Raw genomic sequence first — 22,852 nt, forward strand, 5'->3', positions numbered from 1 at the left:
GGTCGGACCTCGGGTTTTCGGATCCAAGTGGACCCATGAAGACCTCTAGTTCAGCGTTTTCAACCCAAGCCGTCAAACTGACGTCATCAGAGAAGGAACGCCGTTTCAGACCGGAAGTAACTTTTCAGACTTTGATTAAAGATTACCACGGCAAACAAATTTTTTTCTGTGTATTAACTTGCACGGATTAATTGTTCACCACAAGACTAGTAATATGCGCTAACAAAGTAAATAGGGTCAATTTTGATTTCATGTCGACTTTAAGAATTTTCAGATATTTCAACTGGAATCAAGACAAAAATTATAAGTAAGAAAAGCTTTTTTCTTTTCTTTTTTTTTGCCGTGAAAACAGTATTTGGACACTTCAGTCACACTTCAAAAATGTCACTAAAGAAAAAATGTGACAAAAAATGCTCAAACAAAACATTTGATGACAGTAATCTGATAAATCAAGCTCAGAGAGAAGCTCTTGCGTTGTTTGTTTGACATAAACACACTGTACATCTCTTCACCTGACGGCCGTCCAGCAGTGCTGATATGTCTTCATACAGGTGTGGATCCAGAGACGGGTCGGTTCTGACGGGTTCTGATGAAGCAGGACGAGGGGGAATCACTTCATATATTGGAGAAAAGTCACAGGAACGTTTCTCTGAACTGTTTCTTCCTCTTTGATCGGGTTTTCCTGGGACAGGCGGGGGAGGCCTTACCTAATACACATCAACGTTCAAAATCAATAATATATAATATAATCAATGTGACTGAACTGTTGTGATTTTTACTTCTCTTTCTTGACTCATTTTCTGATTAGAATGTTGAATGTTTTACACAAAACTGCAAAATATCTTGCAACGTTGCATTCATTCCGTATCGCATAGCACACACATTTTAAAAGGTTAGACATAGTTGGAATACCGTGTGTTCAAATGTTTGGGTACAGTAAGCTTTGTTTTTTTACTGCAGCATCTTATGCATGATTAGACGCTCTAAAAATGCGGCACTAAAGTCAAAATGATAAAACTTTTTAAAGTCCCCTTGTGGTGATAATCAAGTTTTGAATGTTGTTTATGTGTCTATGTGGAGTTTTTAATATGCTTTAAGATAAACCATGTGTAAATTCATAAGTCGACAGCATTGCTGAGTATTTCCTCCTTAAAACTGCAGTGAACCAAAGACAGTCTCAAAAACACACTTTGAAATCGCTGGTGTTTCTGACGTCACAAACTACCTTGTAACCAATCAGATCAACGTGTGATCGTCAACCAGTGGATCTCTGAGCTGAGGGAGTCAGTGGAGGCCAGGCTTGTGCAAAATTCAGAATTGAATTGAGAATGACTCCTTAATTCCAATTCAATTCTTGAATTTGAATTGAATTTGAATTGATGTCAAAAACAGGATCTAGAATTACAATTCGAATTTGAATTAAAGGAAGCAGAATTGCAATTCAATAAAAATTCAAAGAAATTCATATACGTATTTTAAGTGAAGTGTTTAACAATGAAGCTTTACAGTATATGTCAGATATGATTGCATTATAAATGATATTAGTTTGAACTACTTGTACAGATTACATTAAAAGGATATGTTTTCCCCCAGCAATGAATGTTAAAAGCTCTAGTCACAGAACAAATAATTAAGTTTGATTTATTGTAATTGTAATTTTGTGGAACATGATGGAACATGACTCCATTTCCCAGAATGCTTTACTTTAACCAAGTATTTAAAATGGTTGCTAAACAATTTGAGGTGGACATTTGAAAGCACAATTTGATGGGCAACACTGGACTTTTTAAGTTTCAGAAGTCCCTTACATCTTCACTCTGCACCGGTTGAGAGAATCTTTAGTGTTGCAGGAAAGATATTCAGACCAGAACGGTGCAGACTCAATGAAAAAACATTTGAGGAGCTATGGAGAATTAGATGCAACAGTGTTGCTCAGTAATTTTTTGCATTGGAATAAATGATAACTGCATTTACAACAACTTTGTCTTTGTGTGATTACTTTGAAAAGAAAATTACATTGGAACAAAACTAATTAAACAACATTGAGGGGGTAATTTATTTCAAGAATTTGATCAATATCTATTTTAGAACAAAATGTATGCAGGGTTGAGGAGTAAATAGTTGCGTGAAATGAAATTTCTGTTATTAAATTACAAAATTAATGTAATTGTATTTAGTTGTATTACTGAGGTAAAATGTTTAATTCAATTAGTTACTAATCAACTTAAAATGAAATTGCTTTGCATTGATAAAGTTATTCAAATAAAGTAATCCAAACCACATTTATAATGGGTAACTAATAACAGTAAGCAATAACATTTCCAAAGTAACCTTCCTAACACTGAATGCATGCGAGACTCAACACATTCTTTCTGTTGTGTGACTGTGTGGAATTTCTTTGAATTGCCATGAATTTAATTCCACTTCCTGTCATTCCAATTCCAATTCAATTCAACGTCCTGTGGGGCGGAGTAAATTCAATTCAAATTCAAATTCATGAATTGAATGGAGGCCAATTCTGAAATTCTGAATTTTGCACAAGCCTGGTGGAGGTGGGGCTCATTTGCATATCCATAAAACTGTGTATACTAAATGAGGCAAGGGTGTCAAGTTACATGCAAGATATTTATGTACATATTTAAATATGTAATTTTGGTGATCAAAGATGAGTTTTAAGGGATACAATTACTGACTACGCAGGAGGACAAAAAAAAAAGAAATGCATCATAGAACCCTACAGACCCCAAACCTTTGAACAATAGTTAAATATTGATATTGTGGTGGTAGTGGCGCAATGGATAAGACACATGCCTTTGGTGTGAGAGACCCGGGTTCGAATCCACTGTGAGACACCAATGTGTCCCTGAGCAAGACACTTAACCCCTAGTTGCTCCAGAGGCGTGCGACCTCTGACATATATAGCAATTGTAAGTCGCTTTGGATAGAAGCGTCAGCTAAATGAATAAATGTAAATGTAAATGTAAATAGTGAGCAAGCTTCCAATAGTGAAAAAACTCCAGGGGCCCTATTTTAACGATCTGAAGTATCAAGTATCAAGCGCGAAATGCAAGTAACTTTGTGGGCGGGTCTTGGGCGCTGTTGCTATTATACCGGCAGGATAAATTACTCTGGCGCACAACGCAAATCTTCATTATTCATAGGTGTGGTTTGGGCGTAACGTGAAATAAACCAATCAGAGCGATATCTCACATTCCCTATAAGAGCAGGCGCGCTTGTTCCATGGCGGATTGCTATTATAACCAGGGGGGTAATCCAGCACCCGAAAAAGCATACCATCCCCGGGGGCCGCCATTGACTAACAAGCCATCACCTGCTGTTAGCATTCCATTGACTCCCATTCATTTTGGGGTCACTTTGACAGCGAATAACTTTACATCTGAGGCGTTTAAATACTTTGTCCATTATTTATTTCTAAAGAAACACGACAATGTATAAAAGGCTCCATTACCTTGTATCTTACGTTATGGCCCCGTAGAAGCAGTTTTTGTAAAAATAGACTAACTATTGCGTCATAACCACGCGACTCTCTGGAAATTACCGTATAGACAGGAGGAGAAGCTCACAGTCAATCGGGGGACGTGGAGGCATAAAGTCCGATAAAGTCAAGGGACAAGCCCATAGAGAGTCATAAAGTTGCTCCTGCTCCTAGCTCATGGACAGCTCCTACTCACACTCTCTGTCTCTGCAAGTTTCAGAAGGGAATGATTCAGATTTCTCTTGGCACAGCTACTAGAAGACAGACGGGTTGCTCACGTCACATCTACGTCATCAAGCTCAGTTTAAGTCTGCGCAGTACACTCAGACATCAGGAAGAGAGTGCTTCTTATTTGCTTCACTTTTCTCCGTTGAAGTCTATGGGGTCGCTGTGTCCATTTCTTTTACTGTCTTTGATTATAACGGCGTATTTGCCAGACGCACGCCAGGAGCGGTTCACAGCCGAGGAGACCGACGTTCTCGTCAGGGCCGTAAAACACAGAGAAGTGACATTGGGGATAGAGAAACACACCCAAATTAGCTTCGGTTAAACAGGCGTGTAATAATTTGGGTAAATGTGTAAGCTAGATTTAGATTCTTCGTTCCGAGACACGAAGGTTGAGATCCAAATGCAGCTTTAATGTATGGGGCAATCCAGAATCGTAATCAGATGTACAGGCAAGAGTCATACACAGACAGGCAGTCAAAACAAAGAAACAAACAAAGAAACAAAACAGGCAGGGACCAGAGGCAAGAGAGTAATCCAGGGAACAGGGCACGATATCCAAAACCAAGAGACAAGAAAACCAGGAGAATGCTCATAAATGCAGTGTAACACTTAAACAAGACTTCGCACCGAGTGAATGTGAAAACCAGGTATTTATGGTGTGAGTGAAACAAGGTGATAAGACACAGGTGAATGAGATGATGAGTGCTGATGAGTCCGGGCAGTGAGTTATGGGAAATGTAGTTTGTGAGGAAGTGATCATAGTCTTATGTGGAGTGCCCTCTGGTGGCTCTCAAGGGCACTCCAGCTGGTGACCGTTACAATATGAATGCCTGGCTGAAGAAATGCGACTTTAATCTAGTTTTAAACTGGGAGAGCGAGTCTGAGCAACGAACAGTATCAGGAAGACTATTCCAGAGTTTTGGAGCCAAATGTGATGCTTCTGGTGGTTCTGGATATCCTAGGTATGACCAAAAGCCTTGAATTTAGTGATCTTAAAGAGCGCAATGGATTATAGGGCGATAGAAGATCCGTTAAATAGACTGGAGCTAAGCCGTTTAGGGCTTTATAAGTCAGTAGCAATACCTTGTAATTAATACAGAACTTTTTTACAGGTAACCAATGCAGTGATGATAAAATCGGTGTTATATGATCATATTTTCTTGATCTCGTAAGAACTCTAGCGGCGGCATTTTGGACTAATTGTAGTTTGTTTATTGAGGATGCAGGACAACCAGCTAATAAAGCATTACAGTAATCCAGTCTCGAGGTCATGAATGCATGAACTAACTTTTCTGCATCAGAAACTGATAGCATATTACGTAGCTTAGCAATGTTTCTAAGGTGGAAAAAGGCTGTTTTTGTAACATATGAAATATGATTTTCAAAAGACAGGTTGCAATCGAGTATAACACCCAGGTCTTTTACTGTAGAGGATAAAGTAACAGGACATCCTATGATGTTAAAGTTGTATTGTGCGAGGTTTTGTGGGCAGTTTTTTGAACCGATAAGTATTACCTCTGTCTTGTCTGGATTTAATAAAAGAAAATTACGCGTCATCCAATCTTTTATATCTTTAACACACTCTGTCAATTTGGAAAATGTAACGGTTTCATCCGGCCGTGATGAAATATATATTTGAGTGTCATCAGCATAACAATGGAAACTAATTCCATGTTTCCTTATAATATTTCCAAGTGGTATCATATATATTGAGAATAACAGAGGGCCTAATACAGATCCCTGCAGCACTCCATAGTTTACTGGAGTTATGATCGATTTTTCTCCATTTAAATAGACAAAATGGTAGCGGTCAGATAGGTATGATTTGAACCAGCTTAGTGCTTGTCCTTGAACACCAGTATAATTGTGTAGTCAATCTAAGAGTAATGTGTGATCTATAGTATCGAACGCAGCACTAAGATCAAGTAAAACTAGTACTGAGATACAGCCTTGGTCAGAAGCTAAAAGTAAATCATTTGTGATTTTAACGAGCGCAGTTTCAGTGCTATGATGCGGTCTGAATCCAGACTGAAACTTTTCATTGATATCATTTTGTTGCAAGAAAGAGCTCAGTTGAGCGGACACCACTTTTTCTAATATTTTAAACATAAATGGAAGATTTGAAATGGGTCTATAATTTGCTAGATTATTATGATCTAATTGTGGTTTCTTAATGAGAGGTTTTATAACTGCCAGTTTAAATGTTCTTGGAACATGACCTAAAGATAAAGACGAGTTAATAATATTGAGGAGAGGCTCTTCCACTACAGGTAACACTTCTTTCAGTAGTTTAGTTGGTATAGGATCTAATAAAAATGTTGTTGTTTTAGATGAAGTGATAAGTTCATTTAACTCTTTTTGTTCTATAGTTGTAAAGCACTGTAATTGTTCTTGCGGGGTGATAATTGAAGCTGAATTATAAGGCGCAATTGAAGATTGAACGTTTACAATTGTGGTTCTGATGCTTTCTATTTTCTCAGTGAAGAAGTTCATGAAATCATTACTACTGAACTGTAACGGGATATTTTGTTCGGGTGACGTCTGTTTATTTGTTAGTCTAGCCACGGTGTTAAATAAAAACCTTGGATTGTTTTGGTTGTTTTCTATTAGTTTGCGGAGGTGCTCAGCCCTGGCCGCTTTTAGGGCCTTTTTATAACGTGACATACTGTTTTTCCTCGCGATTCTAAAGACCTCTAAATTAGTTTGTTTCCATTTACGCTCTAAAATACGTGTTTCTCTCTTTAAAACATGCGTAGTATTGTTGTACCATGGTGCTTTATTTTTTCTCTCTGACCTTTTTTAATTTAATAGGTGCAACCACATCCAATGTTCTAGAGAGAATGGTGCTCATAGCGCTAGTTAGTTATTCTAGTTCATCTGTTTGTTTGGGTTCAGGCAGCAGCTGAGACAGATTAGATAAGCAATTTGAGAAATGATCTATGGTGGATGGGAGGATTGTTCTGCCTGGTTGATAACGCGACGCCGCATGACATATTACAGCAGTACGTAATATGCAAGTTACCATGTAGTGATCAGTGACATCATCACTTTGTGGAATGATATCTATATCGGTTGGATCGGTTCCATGTGATATAATTAAATCGAGTGTATGATTAAGACGATGAGTTGGTCCGGTGACGTTTTGCTTGACCCCAAATTTATTTAATAAATCTGTAAACGCAGCCCCTAACGCATCATTTGGATTATCTACGTGTATGTTAAAATCTCCAACAATTAATGCTTTATCGACATTGACTAATAAGTCTGAGAGAAAATCTGCAAACTCTTTTAGGAAATCAGCGTAAGGCCCTGGCGGTCTATATACGGTAGCCAAGGCTAAAGATAATAGGGATGTTTTTCTAACATCTAAGAGCGTAACATTTAGTACAAGTACGTCAAATGAAATAAACGTATAACCCGTTTTCTGAGTAACATTAAGAATATCTCTATAGATGGTTGCAACACCGCCGCCACGACCAATCAGACGGGGCTCATGCTTATAACAGTATCCAGGAGGAGAAGACTCATTAATACCGAAATAATCATTTGGTTTAAGCCAGGTTTCAGTAAGGCAAAGTACATCGAAGCTATTATCTGTGACTATTTCATTTACAATAACTGCCTTAGGTGTGAGTGATCTAATGTTTAGAAGACCTAGCTTTAGAAATTGTTTTTGTTTACTAATAGCAACTGTAACAGAGACAGGGGTGCCACAAAGAGGCCCCAACAGCAGCAGCACCACTGCTCTGTATGTACCGGCAGATGGAGGCGAAAAAAATGAAGTGACGTGATGATGAGGTCAAAAGTTCAGTGTTTAATCCAATAGGTGCAACTGGTATTTACAGTGAAAATACAAAGAAGAGAGAAAAAAAAAACTAATCAAACAAAAATAAATAAAATAAACTGTTTAAAGTTATCTGCACACAAAATTTGGCTATACCAGTAAATCGGCCCAAAAACAGGGCAATAACTCCCCAACACTCACTCTACGAGCCTCCTAATCACACTGAGGCGCCTTCTTAAAAAGGCTAAGCCCCTCCTACTTGGACCAAACCATTTGGTAATTAAAGATAATAAATGACATTTAAAGAAGACAAATCAAGATAGATTTAACAGTAACAAAGAGATAAACAGTTTGAATAATATAAAAATATATAAACATTGAAAACAAAACAACTCAATTAATTATTAATGTTGAACAACGTTTATCAAAGAATCAAAGAGAACTCCAATCTCCCCCTCACACATGACCACAATTAACTGTGCCTACTGGCGGGAAAGAGACATTCAAAATGGTGGCAGTTCCTGTGACCGGGTTTCGTCTGTTTGGTAAAGTAAAATGTTCCTAAACGTAAGTATGACAATTTATTATTATGTAAGAGGTTAATTGAAATCAATAAACATATAACATGGTTACCGGTCTTGTTTGAGTTCTTTACAATATATAAATCAACAACGAGAAATTAATAACTCAGTAAATGAAAAAAAGGGCATGGTGAAGACAGGTACAACACGAAACAATACACAATCAGTGACACACATATATCTGCGTTAACTGGTGTAAAACTGCGCAAAACAGATAGTGTGTTAAGATGTTAGTGTGAAAGTGTCTGTATGTATGCATTTTCTCAGTTCAGTGTCATACTAAGAGTCTTTTCCAAAATAAGAGTCTCTAGTCACAGATCCTCACTATGACAGCAACATTCTCTGTTTTAATAACAATTAGATGTTTCCTAGATCCTGCAGTAGATTTATTATTTGATCTCACTAAACGAGGAATAGACACGGTTTCTATGCAATGTTCTACACTAGTATTTATATCAGTTGAATTGGTGCAGCAGAGACTATGATTTGGACTTTTGGTTACTAGTCAAAGGGTATTTAACATTTTGGAGATGTTATCGGACAGAATATCCGCTCCGAATCTGCTTGGGTGTAAGCCATCAGCACGGAAAAGCCTAGGACGCTCCCAAAACAGATTCCAATTATTTACAAAGAGCAGTTTCTGCTCATTGCACCATGACATTAACCATTCATTTAGCGCAAATAATCTGATAATCTGACCACAGTTCCGACGCGCTCATCACCGTTCAGGATCTCGGGAACGCGAGCAGCGATTTCAGAAACACGAGCACCAGGAAAGCAGTGACTGTGCACCTTACTTTTACCTAACGTAGCGTGTACGTGCCGAACGATGGAATCGCCGATGATCACAGCATCGCGTTCTGTTTCGCGAAGAGGGGAGAAGCGGTTTTGTGTGGATAACTCGAAAACCGGGAGGGTCGGAGAAAGTCTTGGTCTAAACCTGACTCGCGTCTTCCGCTGCGGAACCACCCTGGCTTCGTGGTGGCCTGTTGGAGCCGGAGTGAACGAGACCATGGCTGATCGCGACCGATGCTGAGGAACGCACGGAGTAGACGCGGTCGGAGTCAGTGGGTTAGTAACGTTAAACACTGATTTGTGTGCATCGGCGCGTGATGTTTCAAGAGCCAAACACCGGTCTCTCAGCTCGGCCTGTCTCAAAAAAAGATTGTGGATCTGTTTCTCAACAGCTTCCAGCTCAGACTGCAGTGCGTGCAGCTCAAATGTGTCCTCACCTGCACCAAAAGGTAGACTACTTACATCTGATATATTCGCCATTTTAACAGATGGACAGTGAGTTAGCAACGAAGCTACCAGTGATGCTATCAATATTAATACTAATTTATGACTGAAGTCTTGGATATAATCCGTTTTTTTTTTTTTTTTTGTGGTAGGGGTGTAGAGTAGACGCACGATAGGCGAAAACATTTTTTTGTTTGTAAATGAGTGTGGAGAAGACGCGTTCAGCCGTGATCCACGGACGTAACCTTTAAGAGTATGCAGCGTTGGATCACTAATAGGCTTGAGACGCGTCTGCTCAACAGTCCGCGTTGTAACTATGAGGTTTGAGCAGTAACGTTAGTGCTTCTCAGCGAGGAAAAGTAGAAAATGTTCGTTGTAAGTGTATGTGTATGTAAGTGTATGTGTATGTGCGTTCTGCACACGCTACATTGATTATGGCCAAGCATACGCCCTTAAAATAGTATATGAATAACATGCACAACGCGCCACTGACTTTAGACTAGACTAGGTTTTTCCTGGTCAGAGGCGGAATTGTTTTCTAAACCTGCAAAATAGCACCAGGGAACGTTTGCGCCGGAACACGCCTCCTCTTTGACCTGAACCGCCCCCGGGAGCGCAAGTTCACTCCTTAGTTTAAATAAATGACAACATTAAAATACACATGACATTATATTAATTCAATCAAACACAATTCAACTTTTTATTACTTTTTATTGCTATTACTTTGACACTTTTGCAAAGATACAGCACAAGAATACATGGCTACATATGCAAAATTATAAGAAACTGCACAAGGCCGCCCTCTAGCCACCATTAATGAAGCAACAGTTTGTTGTATAACCATTATACAATAGTTAGTTTATCTTTTATTGTCTCCCTTAGGAGAAATTTGTCTTGGGCAATCGAGAGAGCAGGTCAACTTACAACAGTTCACTATACAGTTACACTCTCAACATAACATGTCAAATGACATACATCAATCATTACACAATACTAATATTACACTATACCTACACTTAAGACATGACACAATACCCAACATATTACCCATCTACCCTCACACAGATACTTTTTTATTATTCAATTATTTAATTGAAAGTGGAATTAGAGAGAATTTATTCAAGTTATAGATTGGTACCCTATATCTCCTGCTTGAGCTCACACTCCTCTACTCCTCTAGTAAGATTATGGCTTGGAGAAAAAAAGGTGCTATATAAATTTAACGAATTAAACACCAATTTAACACCTAATCACAGTATTGTAACACCACTCCTGTCCGGTCACGCTTCATATCCCTTCTGAGAGCAGTTTACTTCTCAGGCCTATCAGCTCTTTCAGACCGGCATTAATCTGTTCTGCCACCTCACAAATCTGCTGGGAAAATTTGGTCCTTGACTCTTTCTTGAGCTTTTGGGAATCTTTTTCACTAAAGAAAATATCCATGCCATGGGCAAAGCCCTGAATCACACCTGAGGATTTGTTCATCACGCTGAGGGTAGCTGATGATTTGCTTGCTATCTCAAATAACTCCACGATCTTTGCAGATTTCAAGTTCACACATTTTAGCGTCAACAGGTCAAATTTTTTGAGGTTCTCCACCTCTCTGTTGATATCTCTTAAGTAAACCTCAATATCCCTCATCACACTTTGGTACTCTTTCAAGATCGATTCCACCTGTTTCCTGACCTGATTTGTTTTGACTTTCTTGGTAATGGCCGCCGAGGCGCCTGTGACCCCGCCGGCGGCCGCGACCCCGACACCAACCGCAGTGACCGCAAGTGACGCACCACAAGTCAAGGGAGCCAGGAGGATCCCGGCCAGGGCTGCCGCTCCGCCCACGGCTCCGGTCGTTTTTCCGGTGATCCTGGCAATTCTCGTCCCTTCCTGCGTCTTGTCCAGGGCTGCAGCCACGGCGTCAAGCTCACATATTTGTCTTTGCAGAGAGCTTGCACAAAATGGCAGTTGAGAAACATAGCACTTAAGAGCTTTCTCAAAACTTTCTCCTCTGTCCATGAAGACCCTGCAAGACAAAAGTGAGTTGCAGCATAAATGAAGCAGGCTCTCGTCCTATTGTTGAAATATATGAAAGGAATAATTGAGGATGGCCAATTGAATTATTAGAAAATAATGCACACCTGAGGTGGTAATGCGGCCACGACATGAAGCGGAGTTACACCAAGGGTGTGCATTATTTTTAATTCAAAGGCCAATTATTCCACTTATACTACGGGTTACCACACCTCAAAAAATTGTTCAGATTATGTATTTCAAGACATTTGTCAGGTTTTTGTCCTTAAAATTGTCTTGCGTGTACGACTCATTTCTTTTGCATCTCATCCGTTGTTAATACAAAAATGTAATTTTAGAGCTAACAGATGTTTGAACCACTAATAGCAGACTAATGCAGTTATTTATGCAGTTATTAGAGAGCGAGAGAGACAGAGACAGAGACAGAGAGAGAGACAGAGAGAGAGAGACAGAGAGACAGATAGAAAGTGTGTGTGTCTCTTAACAGTGTTTGGTAGCAGCATCTCGACTAATAGCGAAACTGAACGTTGCGGTTAGTTGCGATTTATTCTTGGTTGGCAAGCCACCCACGCTCGCTACCTGGATTTTTCTCTGGCTGCCCATCTGTGTCAGTGCTTTCACCTCTCCCCTGGATCAAGTTAAACTCTCCACTCCTGCTAACCCGTCGGACTCGCAGTCGCGTGCATGCACTCACCGCCATGAGGGATACCCAGCTCTGCCTTGGATGCTTCTTCGTCGTAGGCTTACAGTTGCTTCTACCCAAAGCACGGACGAACAGCAAGACTTGGATGTTGGAGTGGGTGAAAGTGTTGTAGCTCTGGGGACCTCCAAGGCTTCTGCTCTTGCTGTACAAGCTCTTAATGTTTCCTCCCTCCTCTCAGCCTACCAGGCTGAGCTGTTGGAGGAAATGAGTAAACATTTGGAGACAGGCTCACCATCGCCTACACTTTGGAAGGAGAGTGTGACTGTGAACGACCTGGACCTTCACAACACCTGTCAGGCTGTCCAAGCTGGCGGACATTCTATGGCCCTGTCTGTTGTGGGGGAACGCGCCCTCTGGCTGAATCTCTCTGGTCTGCCCGACAGTGAGAAAAGTTGCATGGCCCGGAGCCCCGGTGGAACCTGGCGAGGCTCTTTTTGGCCCTGCTGTTGCCCTCATCCAACAACGGTGTGATGATAAAAAGGAGGATGAGGCGTTTATACTGTGCCTGCCTAAGAAAGCCACTCCACATCAGCCCCCCTGACGGCCCCCACAGGGCCCTGCCATGGGACGGCTGTATTATAACACAGCCAGACCCAAGGCTCGCAGCAGGCCACCTAGCCATCTAAGCCCTGGGGTAAGACGTCTTTCCTGCGGCCGACCAACAAGCCCACCAACTCTACCCATTTCGGACAGGAAGAGGAAGAGGCCTACCTGATGTTCAGCTCCAGGGGCTTCTCTGTCCAGGTTTTCGGGCTAGCAGCCCATTGGACACAAGTTTGAGTCTCGTATACAACCCATCGTTCCCTGAAGGAGGGAACGGAGGACGTAGTCCCCTCGCCACTACTGCTGGACCACCGCTGACTCCGGGGGCCGCTCGGCTCCTCAGCGAAAAAGCAACTGATGCGTGCGTCCTCTTCCGTGTTTATACCCGAGCTGCAGGGCGAAGCGTGTAATCACGCACGCCAATGTTGAATTGGCTTGATTAAATAGTAGTACGAAGAAGACAGGCTCCCTAAGCGTGATCCCCATTCAGTCTACGTTTTTTTTTTTTTGCTGTGGTCGGCTGTAAGGACCTTTGAAAAAACGGAAATCATTTGGTGAAGTGATATGGAACTGTAATGCGTTCGAGACCTGACTTGAACAACTTTAGCCATGTGTTTCTCTGAAAATAATTGCACACCTTAGAACGTTCGTCAACCAATCAGAATCAAGCATTCAACAGCCCTGTAGTATATATATATATATATATATATATATATATATATATATATATATATATATATATATTAGTGGTGGGCCGTTATCGGCGTTAACGTGCTGCGTTAACGCGAGACTCTTATCGCGCGATAAAAAAAATATCGCCGTTAATCTATTCTCCAAGTTGGGTTGGGAGATGGCTCTATACTACACAAGCTATGATGACGCAATCTACCCGCGGCCACGAGGTAAACCCGGCTGCAACGCATATTCGTCGTCATCTTAAGTAAACACGGCTGAACGTGAAAGCTGGTGAAAAGGGTACCCCCTAACGTCCATGTGTGACGATTCGGGTTATGGGTAGGTTTAGGTATGCGTTATGGTACCGCTAGGAGGCGCTGCTGGTGCGCTTCTGTCTGCGTCTCATATTGACGTTAAAGGACCTTTTCGTCGTATGTTGACGCATGGTCAAGACGCGTCAGTATATGACGTTTTGGGGTGATACCGGGCTGACTAATCCGTTCTACCACCTCAAATTCAAAACGAAACATGATATCACTGAATACCAGCGCGCGCGTATTATTCCCATTCCAATATATCTTAGTGGTGTAGCACATAATCTCGATTTTAAGAATCATTGTTGTGTTTCTTTTTAACTGAAAAGACATCAGTTAGACAATATTCTAATTTTAAATTTGGGGTTTCATAAGCTCCAAGCCATAATAAACATTAGACCTGCTTAAGTCTCTGCAGCTAGTGTACTTAAATTTTATTTATCTGCAAAATGATGTTGTATACTTACAGTTTTGCACAATATATGTTCTCAAAACTACATACACCCTTTAAAAAAAAAAAACATTTAGCAGTTTAGCATGGGTCTGTGTAATCTGTTCTGAAATGGTTTTATTATAATATACTGTATATCGTTATCGCAAGAGGCTGCAATGTATCACAATATAGATTTTAGGCCATATCGCCCATCCCTAATTGATAGCCTATAGTAGTTGATAATAACATAGGCCCACCTAATGTTGCCTACGGACGGTAACAGTAACCTTTTACAGTCTATGAGTAGAACAGCTTTCTCAAGCAGTTTGTGATGCATTTTGGAAACAGGAGATGAGCCCCTGGTCTAATGCGCCACCTGGCTTGAGAAACCCGTTCTCAAAGACTTACTTTTATAGTCATTATTTGGGTAGCACACATATTCTGAATGCCTTCGGCAGAATTCAAATGAGCCATTTTAATCTAGATTAATCTAGATTAATTTCAAAATTAATCTAGATTAATCTAGATTAAAAAAATTAATCTATGCCCACCTCTAATATATATATATATAGTACAGATAAAGAATCTAAGGATTTACTTTACCGGAAGTCTGAATCGGAAACCCCTGAGCGATCTGTAGATCCTCCTGACATAAAAAATAAATAAAAATTATTCAGTGTCTCAGTGACAAAAAGTGTGGAAATTAAAACAATATATATTTAAAAAGTCAAATTTGACCATTACAGGGAAAAAAGACCAAATAATTCAGGCTTAACATTTATTATTCTAGTGTCTGCTGGATAATTAAGTTAGCATTAGAAGGCTAAAAATAATAATTTCTTATCATAAAGCGTCTACTCAAACAAAGACAAATTCATTAATGTAATTTTAATAAAGGCATTCAAATTAGCATGAAGCATTTTGTGTTTGTCTCTTACTCAAATTGTTCCCCTTCCGTGAGATGTTTCTGTCCTGATGGAAAGAGAGCAAAGCTTCAGTCTTCAGTCTTTGTTATTCAGACACAGCTTTAGTCACACTTACATATATCTGAATGTCTCTACATCCGATACAAAATATCAAATCAAGATGCACAAACACTTTACAGTAGGTTTGAGATGCTAAACAAATAGATGTATGTTGAAGATTAAGACAGTCAGTGGATGATGTTGATAGTTAATATTATTCTCTACAGTTTTGAGGTGAACTTGATCACCAAAACACCAGCTGATTCAAACATGAGAAGTGAATCTTGATCTGATAAATGACGATCAGACATGACTGAATTTAACATATGTTCTTTATAATGTATATTTTATGTCCTTTTATGAGGTTTCTCAGAATTTTAGAATCACTAGAAATGTTTCAGGAAAGTTAAACACCTGCGAGTCCTGAAATCCTCCATGATCCGGCGGAGCTGCCATGAGAATGACTTTCTTCTGTATTTTCACCTGGAAACACACAATAATGTCTTGTTTTAACACTGTGTTTATTTCAAACATGTCAATGACTGTAGTCAACTATTTTCTAGCTATTTATTCCATTATAGCTGTAGCGGAATTAAGTTTTCTTTTCGTTTTCTGCAGAGTTCAGTGGCTTGCATTACCCTGCTGACTGATCCGTGTTCACTGTAGTGGTTCTGAGCAGTCAGTGGGTGGCGCTCTCCGCTCTGAGGAGACTCATCCATCCCCATCAACTGCAATGAGAATAATCAACATTTTTATGTGTGGTAAGACAATGTTGCAAAACATGAGTTTTCTGTGAAGGCCCTTTGTGAAGGGGTTCAGTTGTTCACTTTCTTTTGGAACGAAATTACGTCCCCTTTCCCAAGTGCCCTTCAAGGGTGCAAAAACACCGTTTGGAAATCACACAAAGTTTAGTTTCAACCTTAAATAAATGCACCTGATCCAGCTAATCAAGTCCTTAAGGCTTATTTAAAAACTACAGGTAAGTGTGTTGGAGCAAAGTTGGTTCTACAGGAATCGACTACAGTAGTCAACATTTGAAGTGGATCAAAAAAGTTCAGGTGTTGACTACCGTAGTCTGACTGGTTTCGCTCATTCAGCTGATAAGACTGATCAATCTTGTCACTGCAGTCTTTCACTTTCAATACACAATCATAAGCTTGAAATTTTTTTCTGATAATCAATGTGTAATTTTCAAATCTGAAATTTTCTGATAATCACTAAAGATGAATGATTGTCTCACCTTCTGGGGTCCTGGAGCACATGTCATTACTGGGAAAGGAGGAGCAAAAGGCTGTAGAACAGATCAGAACATTATTCAAGACCGCTGGAAGATCCTGAACTTCAGGGTCTCGGTCAAAGCAGCGTTTCTAACGTCCAAACTCAGGGGAGTGTGTGTAGTTCACATGTGTGTTTATGTTTGGAGTTTTCTTCTTCTCTTTTAGATTTCATTATTAAGCATTTCAGTGAAAATGTTATCATATATGTACTTATGTTATCATTTACATTTCTATAGCCTATATTATCATGGTATTATACCTGTAGAAATATAAATGGTGAAATAAACATATTGTCACGGTCACGTTCGTCAGCCTTCATCTGTGTGTGCACTTCATTCCCCAGAATCCTCCGTGGCGCACACCTGCACTCACTCACGCAATCACCAATCATCATCACCTGCACTCCCTCATTAACCACCCTTTATATTCAGCACTCTCCCTTCACTCCTTGTCTGGTCTCGTCGATGTTCACCTTAATATGACCCACAGACTTCCAATCACTTACCTGGATTCCTACCTGCCATTCATCCTTTCCAATCCGTCCTGCCTGCCATCCTGTTCTGCCTTCAGCCCGACATCATCTACAAAGAGAAAGAAAGACAAAGACTTTACCAATCAGCTAAGCATTCACTGTTATTCTGTGTTGCTGTTACTCACCATCTTCCTGCATCTCCGTTCATTCTGCAATTAAAAGAGTTAAACTTACCATCTTGTCTGCTTCCTCTGTAAACCCTGACAGAAGACCAGACCACACACGTAGTAATATCCAGCTTCAGTGCTCAGGATGTGTTGGAACCTGATCGCGGCGCTGGCTCAGGACAGCCGCGATCTATTTGAGTTCACGATGGGATTTTGTTCTCTGGCGGTTGACTGTGGTCTGAGCGATCAAACTATCATAGCCTGTTACCAGATCGGGGCTCAGTACGTTGACCCACGACCGCTCCCTGATCTTTCAGGGCTAGGCTGGAGAGAGGCGATATCTGTCTGCTGGGACAGCTTTTTCCCAGAGTGTGCATTTTCTTCCAAAACCACTCATCTCGTCAAACCAGTCAAACCCACTCAAACACTAGTCCAGCCCGATCTTCACGACCATCCCGGCCCTCACGTCCAGTCCACTCTTCACGCCAGTTCAACCGAGCTTTTCTCCAGGGATGATGATATCTCCGATCTCCCTCCTCTCATCGGCCCAACTGATCCAGATCCCGCTCATCCTGCCAGCCAGCCAGAGCCAGTCGCCTGCCCGCCAGAGCCAGTCGCCTGTCCGCTAGAGTCTGTGAGTGTCGTTCTCCCCGAGCCAGAGCCAAAGTTCTCAGAGCCCTCTTCGCCGCTGGTTCCGTCCAGCTCAGAGCCCTCTTCACCGCTGGTTCCGTCCAGCTCAGAGCCCTCTTCGCCGCTGGTTCCGTCCAGCTCAGAGCCCTCTTCGCCGCTGGTTCCGTCCAGTTCAGAGCCCCCTTCGCCGCTGGTTCCGTCCAGCTCAGAGCCCCCTTCGCCGCTGGTTCCATCCAGCTCAGAGCCCCCTTTGCCGCTGGTCCTGCCCAGCACAAAGCCTTTGCCGCTGGTCCTGCCCAGCACAAAGCCTTTGCCGCTGGTCCTGCCCAGCACAAAGCCTTTGCCGCTGGTCCTGCCCAGCACAAAGCCTTTGCCGCTGGTCCTGCCCAGCACAAAGCCTTTGCCGCTGGTCCTGCCCAGCACAAAGCCTTTGCCGCTGGTCCTGCCCAGCACAAAGCCTTTGCCGCTGGTCCTGCCCAGCACAAAGCCTTTGCCGCTGGTCCTGCCCAGCACAAAGCCTTTGCCGCTGGTCCTGCCCAGCACAAAGCCTTCGCCGCTGGTCCTGCCCAGCACCGAGCCCTCATCGCTGCCCAGCACCGAGCCCTCTTCGCTGCCCAGCACCGAGCCCTCTTCACGGTCCCCATCAGCCCAATCAGAGACTGTTTTTAGCCATCCTTCTCCTGTACCCGGGACTTTCCCCAAGTATTTTTTGGGGGGGGGGGCCATATGCCTCCGTCCTGGCCACTCGAGGGACCACGGCCACCCGAAGGGTCCTCACCGCCGTGGTCGCCCGAGGGGACCGCACCGCCGTGGCCGCCCGAAGGGTCCTCACCGCCGTGGCCGCCCGAAGGGTCCTCACCGCCGTGGCCGCCCGAAGGGTCCTCACCGCCGTGGCCGCCCGAAGGGTCCTCACCGCCGTGGCCGCCCGAAGGGTCCTCACCGCCGTGGCCACTCAAAGGGTTTGCACTGCCGTGGCCACCTCCTCAGCCAGCTCCACCTAGGTCACCTGAGCCATCCTGGAGTCCGTCTTCCTGTTTATCCTCCAGTCTCGGACTCCAGGATGCCCACCCCCCCTCCCGTACTCTGCCATTTACGGCGCGGGACGTGCCTTGCGGGAGGGGGGAGTAATGTCACGGTCACGTTCGTCAGCCTTCATCTGTGTGTGCACTTCATTCCCCAGAATCCTCCGTGGCGCACACCTGCACTCACTCACGCAATCACCAATCATCTTCACCTGCACTCCCTCATTAACCACCCTTTATATTCAGCACTCTCCCTTCACTCCTTGTCTGGTCTCGTCGATGTTCACCTTAATATGACCCACAGACTTCCGATCACTTACCTGGATTCCTACCTGCCATTCATCCCCTCCAATCCGTCCTGCCTGCCATCCTGTTCTGCCTTCACCCCGACATCATCTACAAAGAGAAAGAAAGACAAAGACTTTACCAATCAGCTAAGCATTCACTGTTATTCTGTGTTGCTGTTACTCACCATCTTCCTGCATCTCCGTTCATCCTGCAATTAAAAGAGTTAAACTTACCATCTTGTCTGCTTCCTCTGTAAACCCTGACACATATAACATGACATGATCTTTTAAGGGTTTCCATCATGGGATCATTTTAAGGATTTTGTTTTTACTCACTTTTACATTTTATTAGTTTAACAGCTCGTAAACAAATTGTGTTTAAATTGTATGAAATACACAGACATTTTTAAGTTGAACACTTACGTTTTCCATCTTCTGTAGATGTGTAATGCTCGAGGTCTTGCTTCTGTGTGTCTGCAGTGCGTGAGAGACGAGATCTTCTACAACAATCTCAGTCATAAGTCATGCAGAATATGTGCCTGTACATTCTCAGTTCAAAATATGATTATAAATTAGCTTGTTTTTCAAATATGTAACGCAAGTTCCCATTTATTGACTGGCACCTCTGTTGTGTGTGCACATGATGGTTATTAGTTCTAGACTAAATGTGAGCATGCATTTACTCATCTCACTTGCACAGAAACAGGTTCAGTATTCCTCAAAATGAATAATAACAGTCAAATGCAAACGTGATTAAACGTAATTAAATGTGAAATAATTAAAATATACTCTATGTATTTATTCTCACTTTATTCTGAATAACATGCAAACCTGCAATAATTGAATTTGAAATAATTCAAATATACTTTATATTTAATCTAACTTTATTAACCAATGTATTTGCTGACATCCATTGACCCAATTCAATAATACGAATGAGCAAAAATCAGATCGGGAGTGACCAAACATCAGCATCCCTGTTTTAGCAAGTTGATATTCTCATTTTATCAACATTTTAAATATGGCACTTATTATGATACAGCTTTGCACTGGCTGTTAGATGATATTTAAAAATCAAATCTAGATTTTTCGACTTTCACGCATTTTGTTGTTATAGACCCAACAGAGAAGTGAAAGCTATATGTCTGAAATCCTACCTGGCAACAGCGCACTTTTGACCTGAAAATCCCCGTCCGATTCCTGACGAGACAAAATCATTCCACATCAAACCTGATCTCAGCATCACTGATGAGGATTTAAGAGAGTGTGGACAACCTTTACCATCAATCTGGAGGATGAGAGAAGATTCCCCTTTGCTGCACAAACAGCCTGAAGATTCACACAAATGAATTATTAATGCAGTGTGATTGAAATAAAATAAAGCAGCCCCCAAAACAGTATTTGGACACTTCAGTCACACTTCAAAAATGTCACTAAAGAAAAAATATGACAAGAAATGCTCAAACAAAACATTTGATGACAGAAATCTGATAAATCAAGCTCAGAGAGAAGCTCTTGCGTTGTTTGTTTGACATAAACACACTGTACATCTCTTCACCTGACGGCTGTCCAGCAGTGCTGAAATGTCTTCATACAGGTGTGGATCCAGAGACGGGTCGGTTCTGACGGGTTCTGATGAAGCAGGACGAGGGGGAATCACTTCATATATTGGAGAAAAGTCACAGGAACGTTTCTCTGAACTGTTTCTTCCTCTTTGATCGGGTTGTTTTGGGACAGGCGGGGGAGGCCTTACCTAATACACATCAACGTTCAAAATCAATAATATATAATATAATCAATGTGACTGAACTGTTGTGATTTTTACTTCTCTTTCTTGACTCATTTTCTGATTAGAATGTTGAATGTTTTACACAAAACTAGATGCAAAATATCTTGCAACGTTGCATTCATTCCGTATCGCATAGCACACACATTTTAAAAGGTTAGACATAGTTGGAATACCGTGTGCTCAAATGTTTGGGTACAGTAAGCTTAGTTTATGTAGCAAGGATATTGATCTAAAGTGACAGTAAACATATACATAAACATAACATTTATAATGTTAGAAATGATTATTTCAAATAAATGCTGCTATTTAGAACTTTCTATCTATCAAAGAATCCTGAGAAATAAAATGCATGACGGTTTCCACAGAAATCTGAAACTGTTCCCAACACTGATAATAATCATAAGTGTTTCTTGAGCATCAAATCATCCTATTAGAATGATTTGTGAAGGATCATGTGACACTGAAGACTGGAGTAATGATGCTGAACATCAGCTTTGATCACAGGAATAAATTACACTTTACTATATATACTATTCTATATAAAATGTGAATATATAGTTTCACAATATTACTGGTTTTACTGTATTTTGTTATTAATTAAATCCAGCCTTTGAGAGCATAAGGATCACTTCATGAAGATCTGCGCTACTTTTCTACCATTTTTCAACTTTACCGTCGCGCTCGCGTCTTTTGCAGCGTCTCATGATTAGACGCTCTAAAAATGTGGCACTAAAGTCAAAATGATAAAACTTTTTAAAGTCCCCTTGTGGTTAAAATCAAGCTTTTAATGTTGTTTATGTGTCTATGTGGTGTGTTTAATATGCTTTAAGACAAAGCATGTGTAAATTCATAAGTCGACACCATTGCTGAGTATTTCCTCCTTAAAACTGCAGTGAACCAAAGACAGTCTCAAAAACACACTTTGAAATCGCTGGTGTTTCTGACGTCACAAACTACCTTGTAACCAATCAGATCAACGTGTGATCATCAACCAGTGGATCTCTGAGCTGAGTGAGTGAGTGGAGGCGGGGCTCATTTGCATATTCATAGAACCGTACATACTAAATGAGGCAAGGGTGTCGAGTTACATTCAAGATATTTTAAGACACGAAGAAGGAAAAAACATTTAAATATGACGAGTTTTAAGGGATAAAATAACCGACTACAGAGATGAAAAAAAAATATGCATCTCTAGAATCTTACAGACCCCAAACCTTTGAACAATAGTTAAGTAGTGAGCAAGCATCCAGTAGTGCACAAACTCCAGACGTGGTAAAGCAGCAAAGCGTGTCATTACAGGTGTGTGTCGGTCCGGCAGAACGGGCTCATATAGAGGAACATCAGTCCGGCATCCATCACAGCGGTTCATCATTCCTCTAGCACACACACATGCAAACACACACTCGACAGCTTTAAAACATTAACAAAGACATCGTCACGGTCTATTTGATCTTCATCTCTAAACACATGAATTTTAAAAGACATCAGTCAGAAAAACATGAAGCTCTACACATAACTAGTGATTAATTTCTAAAATTAAATGCAACTCACATAACAGTTACTTACAGTCAGATCGGGAGTAAAGCTTCTTTATTTCTTAACTAACAAACGTCACTCAGTTATAAGCTTGTCTAAAGGTGCATCTGTGTTTCGGCTCCAGATCTTTCTGATCTCCCACAGGACTCGTCCATCCAGAAACACTTCATTCTTCTGTTCGATGACTGTGAATGTGCTGGTGGGATTCGGGCTCTCAGGCAAACGATTCGTGACTTTAGTTTCACATGATGAACAACAAAATGTGTGTGTTGCATGAAATGGTGATGCATGAAAAGAAACATTCTGTTACATAATCAAAAGTTGTGGAAAAAATTTTCTACAGACGTTCAAAAAAATGTTATTCAATAAAACACAATCTCTGCGATCCAGCTTCGGTCAGAGATCATTCCACATGGACGATCCCGGGATTAATATTACTGCGTTAAAGGTTTGAGAAATATTCCTTCTGGAACTTCTGGAACTCTTCCTCGGTGAAGACGGATTCCTCAGCCGGTTGTTTGGCGGGTCGATCCGGTTGATGACAAGCGCGGCGACTGGGATTATTCTCCACAATCTAAACAAAACATACATTTTTGTATGATCTGAGGAGCAGAACGGGAGGGAATCCAGGTCCAGATCCATGTCAGTATCCAGGCCAGTATCCAGGCCAGCATATCTTCTGG

At 41.3% G+C, this 22,852-nt stretch overlaps 1 protein-coding gene across 5 annotated transcripts; it reads right to left on the minus strand.

The window, feature by feature from the left end:
• Positions 1-112: 112 nt before the first annotated feature.
• On the minus strand, positions 113-22,603 carry LOC309473913 (uncharacterized protein). 5 transcript variants are annotated; one of them, XM_082136178.1, is made up of 13 exons: positions 22,200-22,603; positions 21,931-22,009; positions 20,403-20,597; positions 20,126-20,173; positions 20,002-20,044; positions 19,268-19,344; positions 16,230-16,280; positions 15,628-15,717; positions 15,404-15,472; positions 14,963-14,996; positions 14,628-14,670; positions 11,116-11,348; positions 113-707 (listed from the first exon to the last, which is right to left on the minus strand). In XM_082136178.1, the coding sequence occupies exons 2-13, from the start codon at positions 22,003-22,005 to the stop codon at positions 634-636; spliced, it is 1,032 nt and encodes a 343-aa protein (XP_081992304.1). In that variant the 5' UTR covers positions 22,006-22,009; positions 22,200-22,603; the 3' UTR covers positions 113-633. The 5 variants fall into 5 exon arrangements, with proteins under 5 accessions (XP_081992304.1, XP_081992303.1, XP_081992300.1 ...); XM_082136177.1 differs by lacking the exon at positions 113-707 and having other exon boundaries at positions 10,021-11,348; positions 19,268-19,341; XM_082136174.1 differs by lacking the exon at positions 113-707 and having other exon boundaries at positions 10,021-11,348.
• Between the last annotated feature and the right edge of the window lie 249 nt (positions 22,604-22,852).

This window comes from Leuciscus leuciscus (genome assembly GCF_965113295.1).
Source record: "Leuciscus leuciscus genome assembly, chromosome: 14".
Classification (NCBI taxonomy): domain Eukaryota; kingdom Metazoa; phylum Chordata; class Actinopteri; order Cypriniformes; family Leuciscidae; genus Leuciscus; species Leuciscus leuciscus.

Excerpts from the sequence above, each read along its gene's own strand:
- LOC309473913 (XM_082136174.1), bottom strand. The coding sequence starts at position 22,005 with ATGATGAACCGCTGTGATGGATGCCGGACTGATGTTCCTCTATATGAG. Across the intron at positions 15,473-15,627 it reads AACACGGATCAGTCAGCAGG|GTGAAAATACAGAAGAAAGT; the intron begins GTAATGCAAGCC and ends GTGTGTTTCCAG. Across the intron at positions 11,349-14,627 it reads GTTTCCGATTCAGACTTCCG|GGTCTTCATGGACAGAGGAG; the intron begins GTAAAGTAAATC and ends TTTGTCTTGCAG.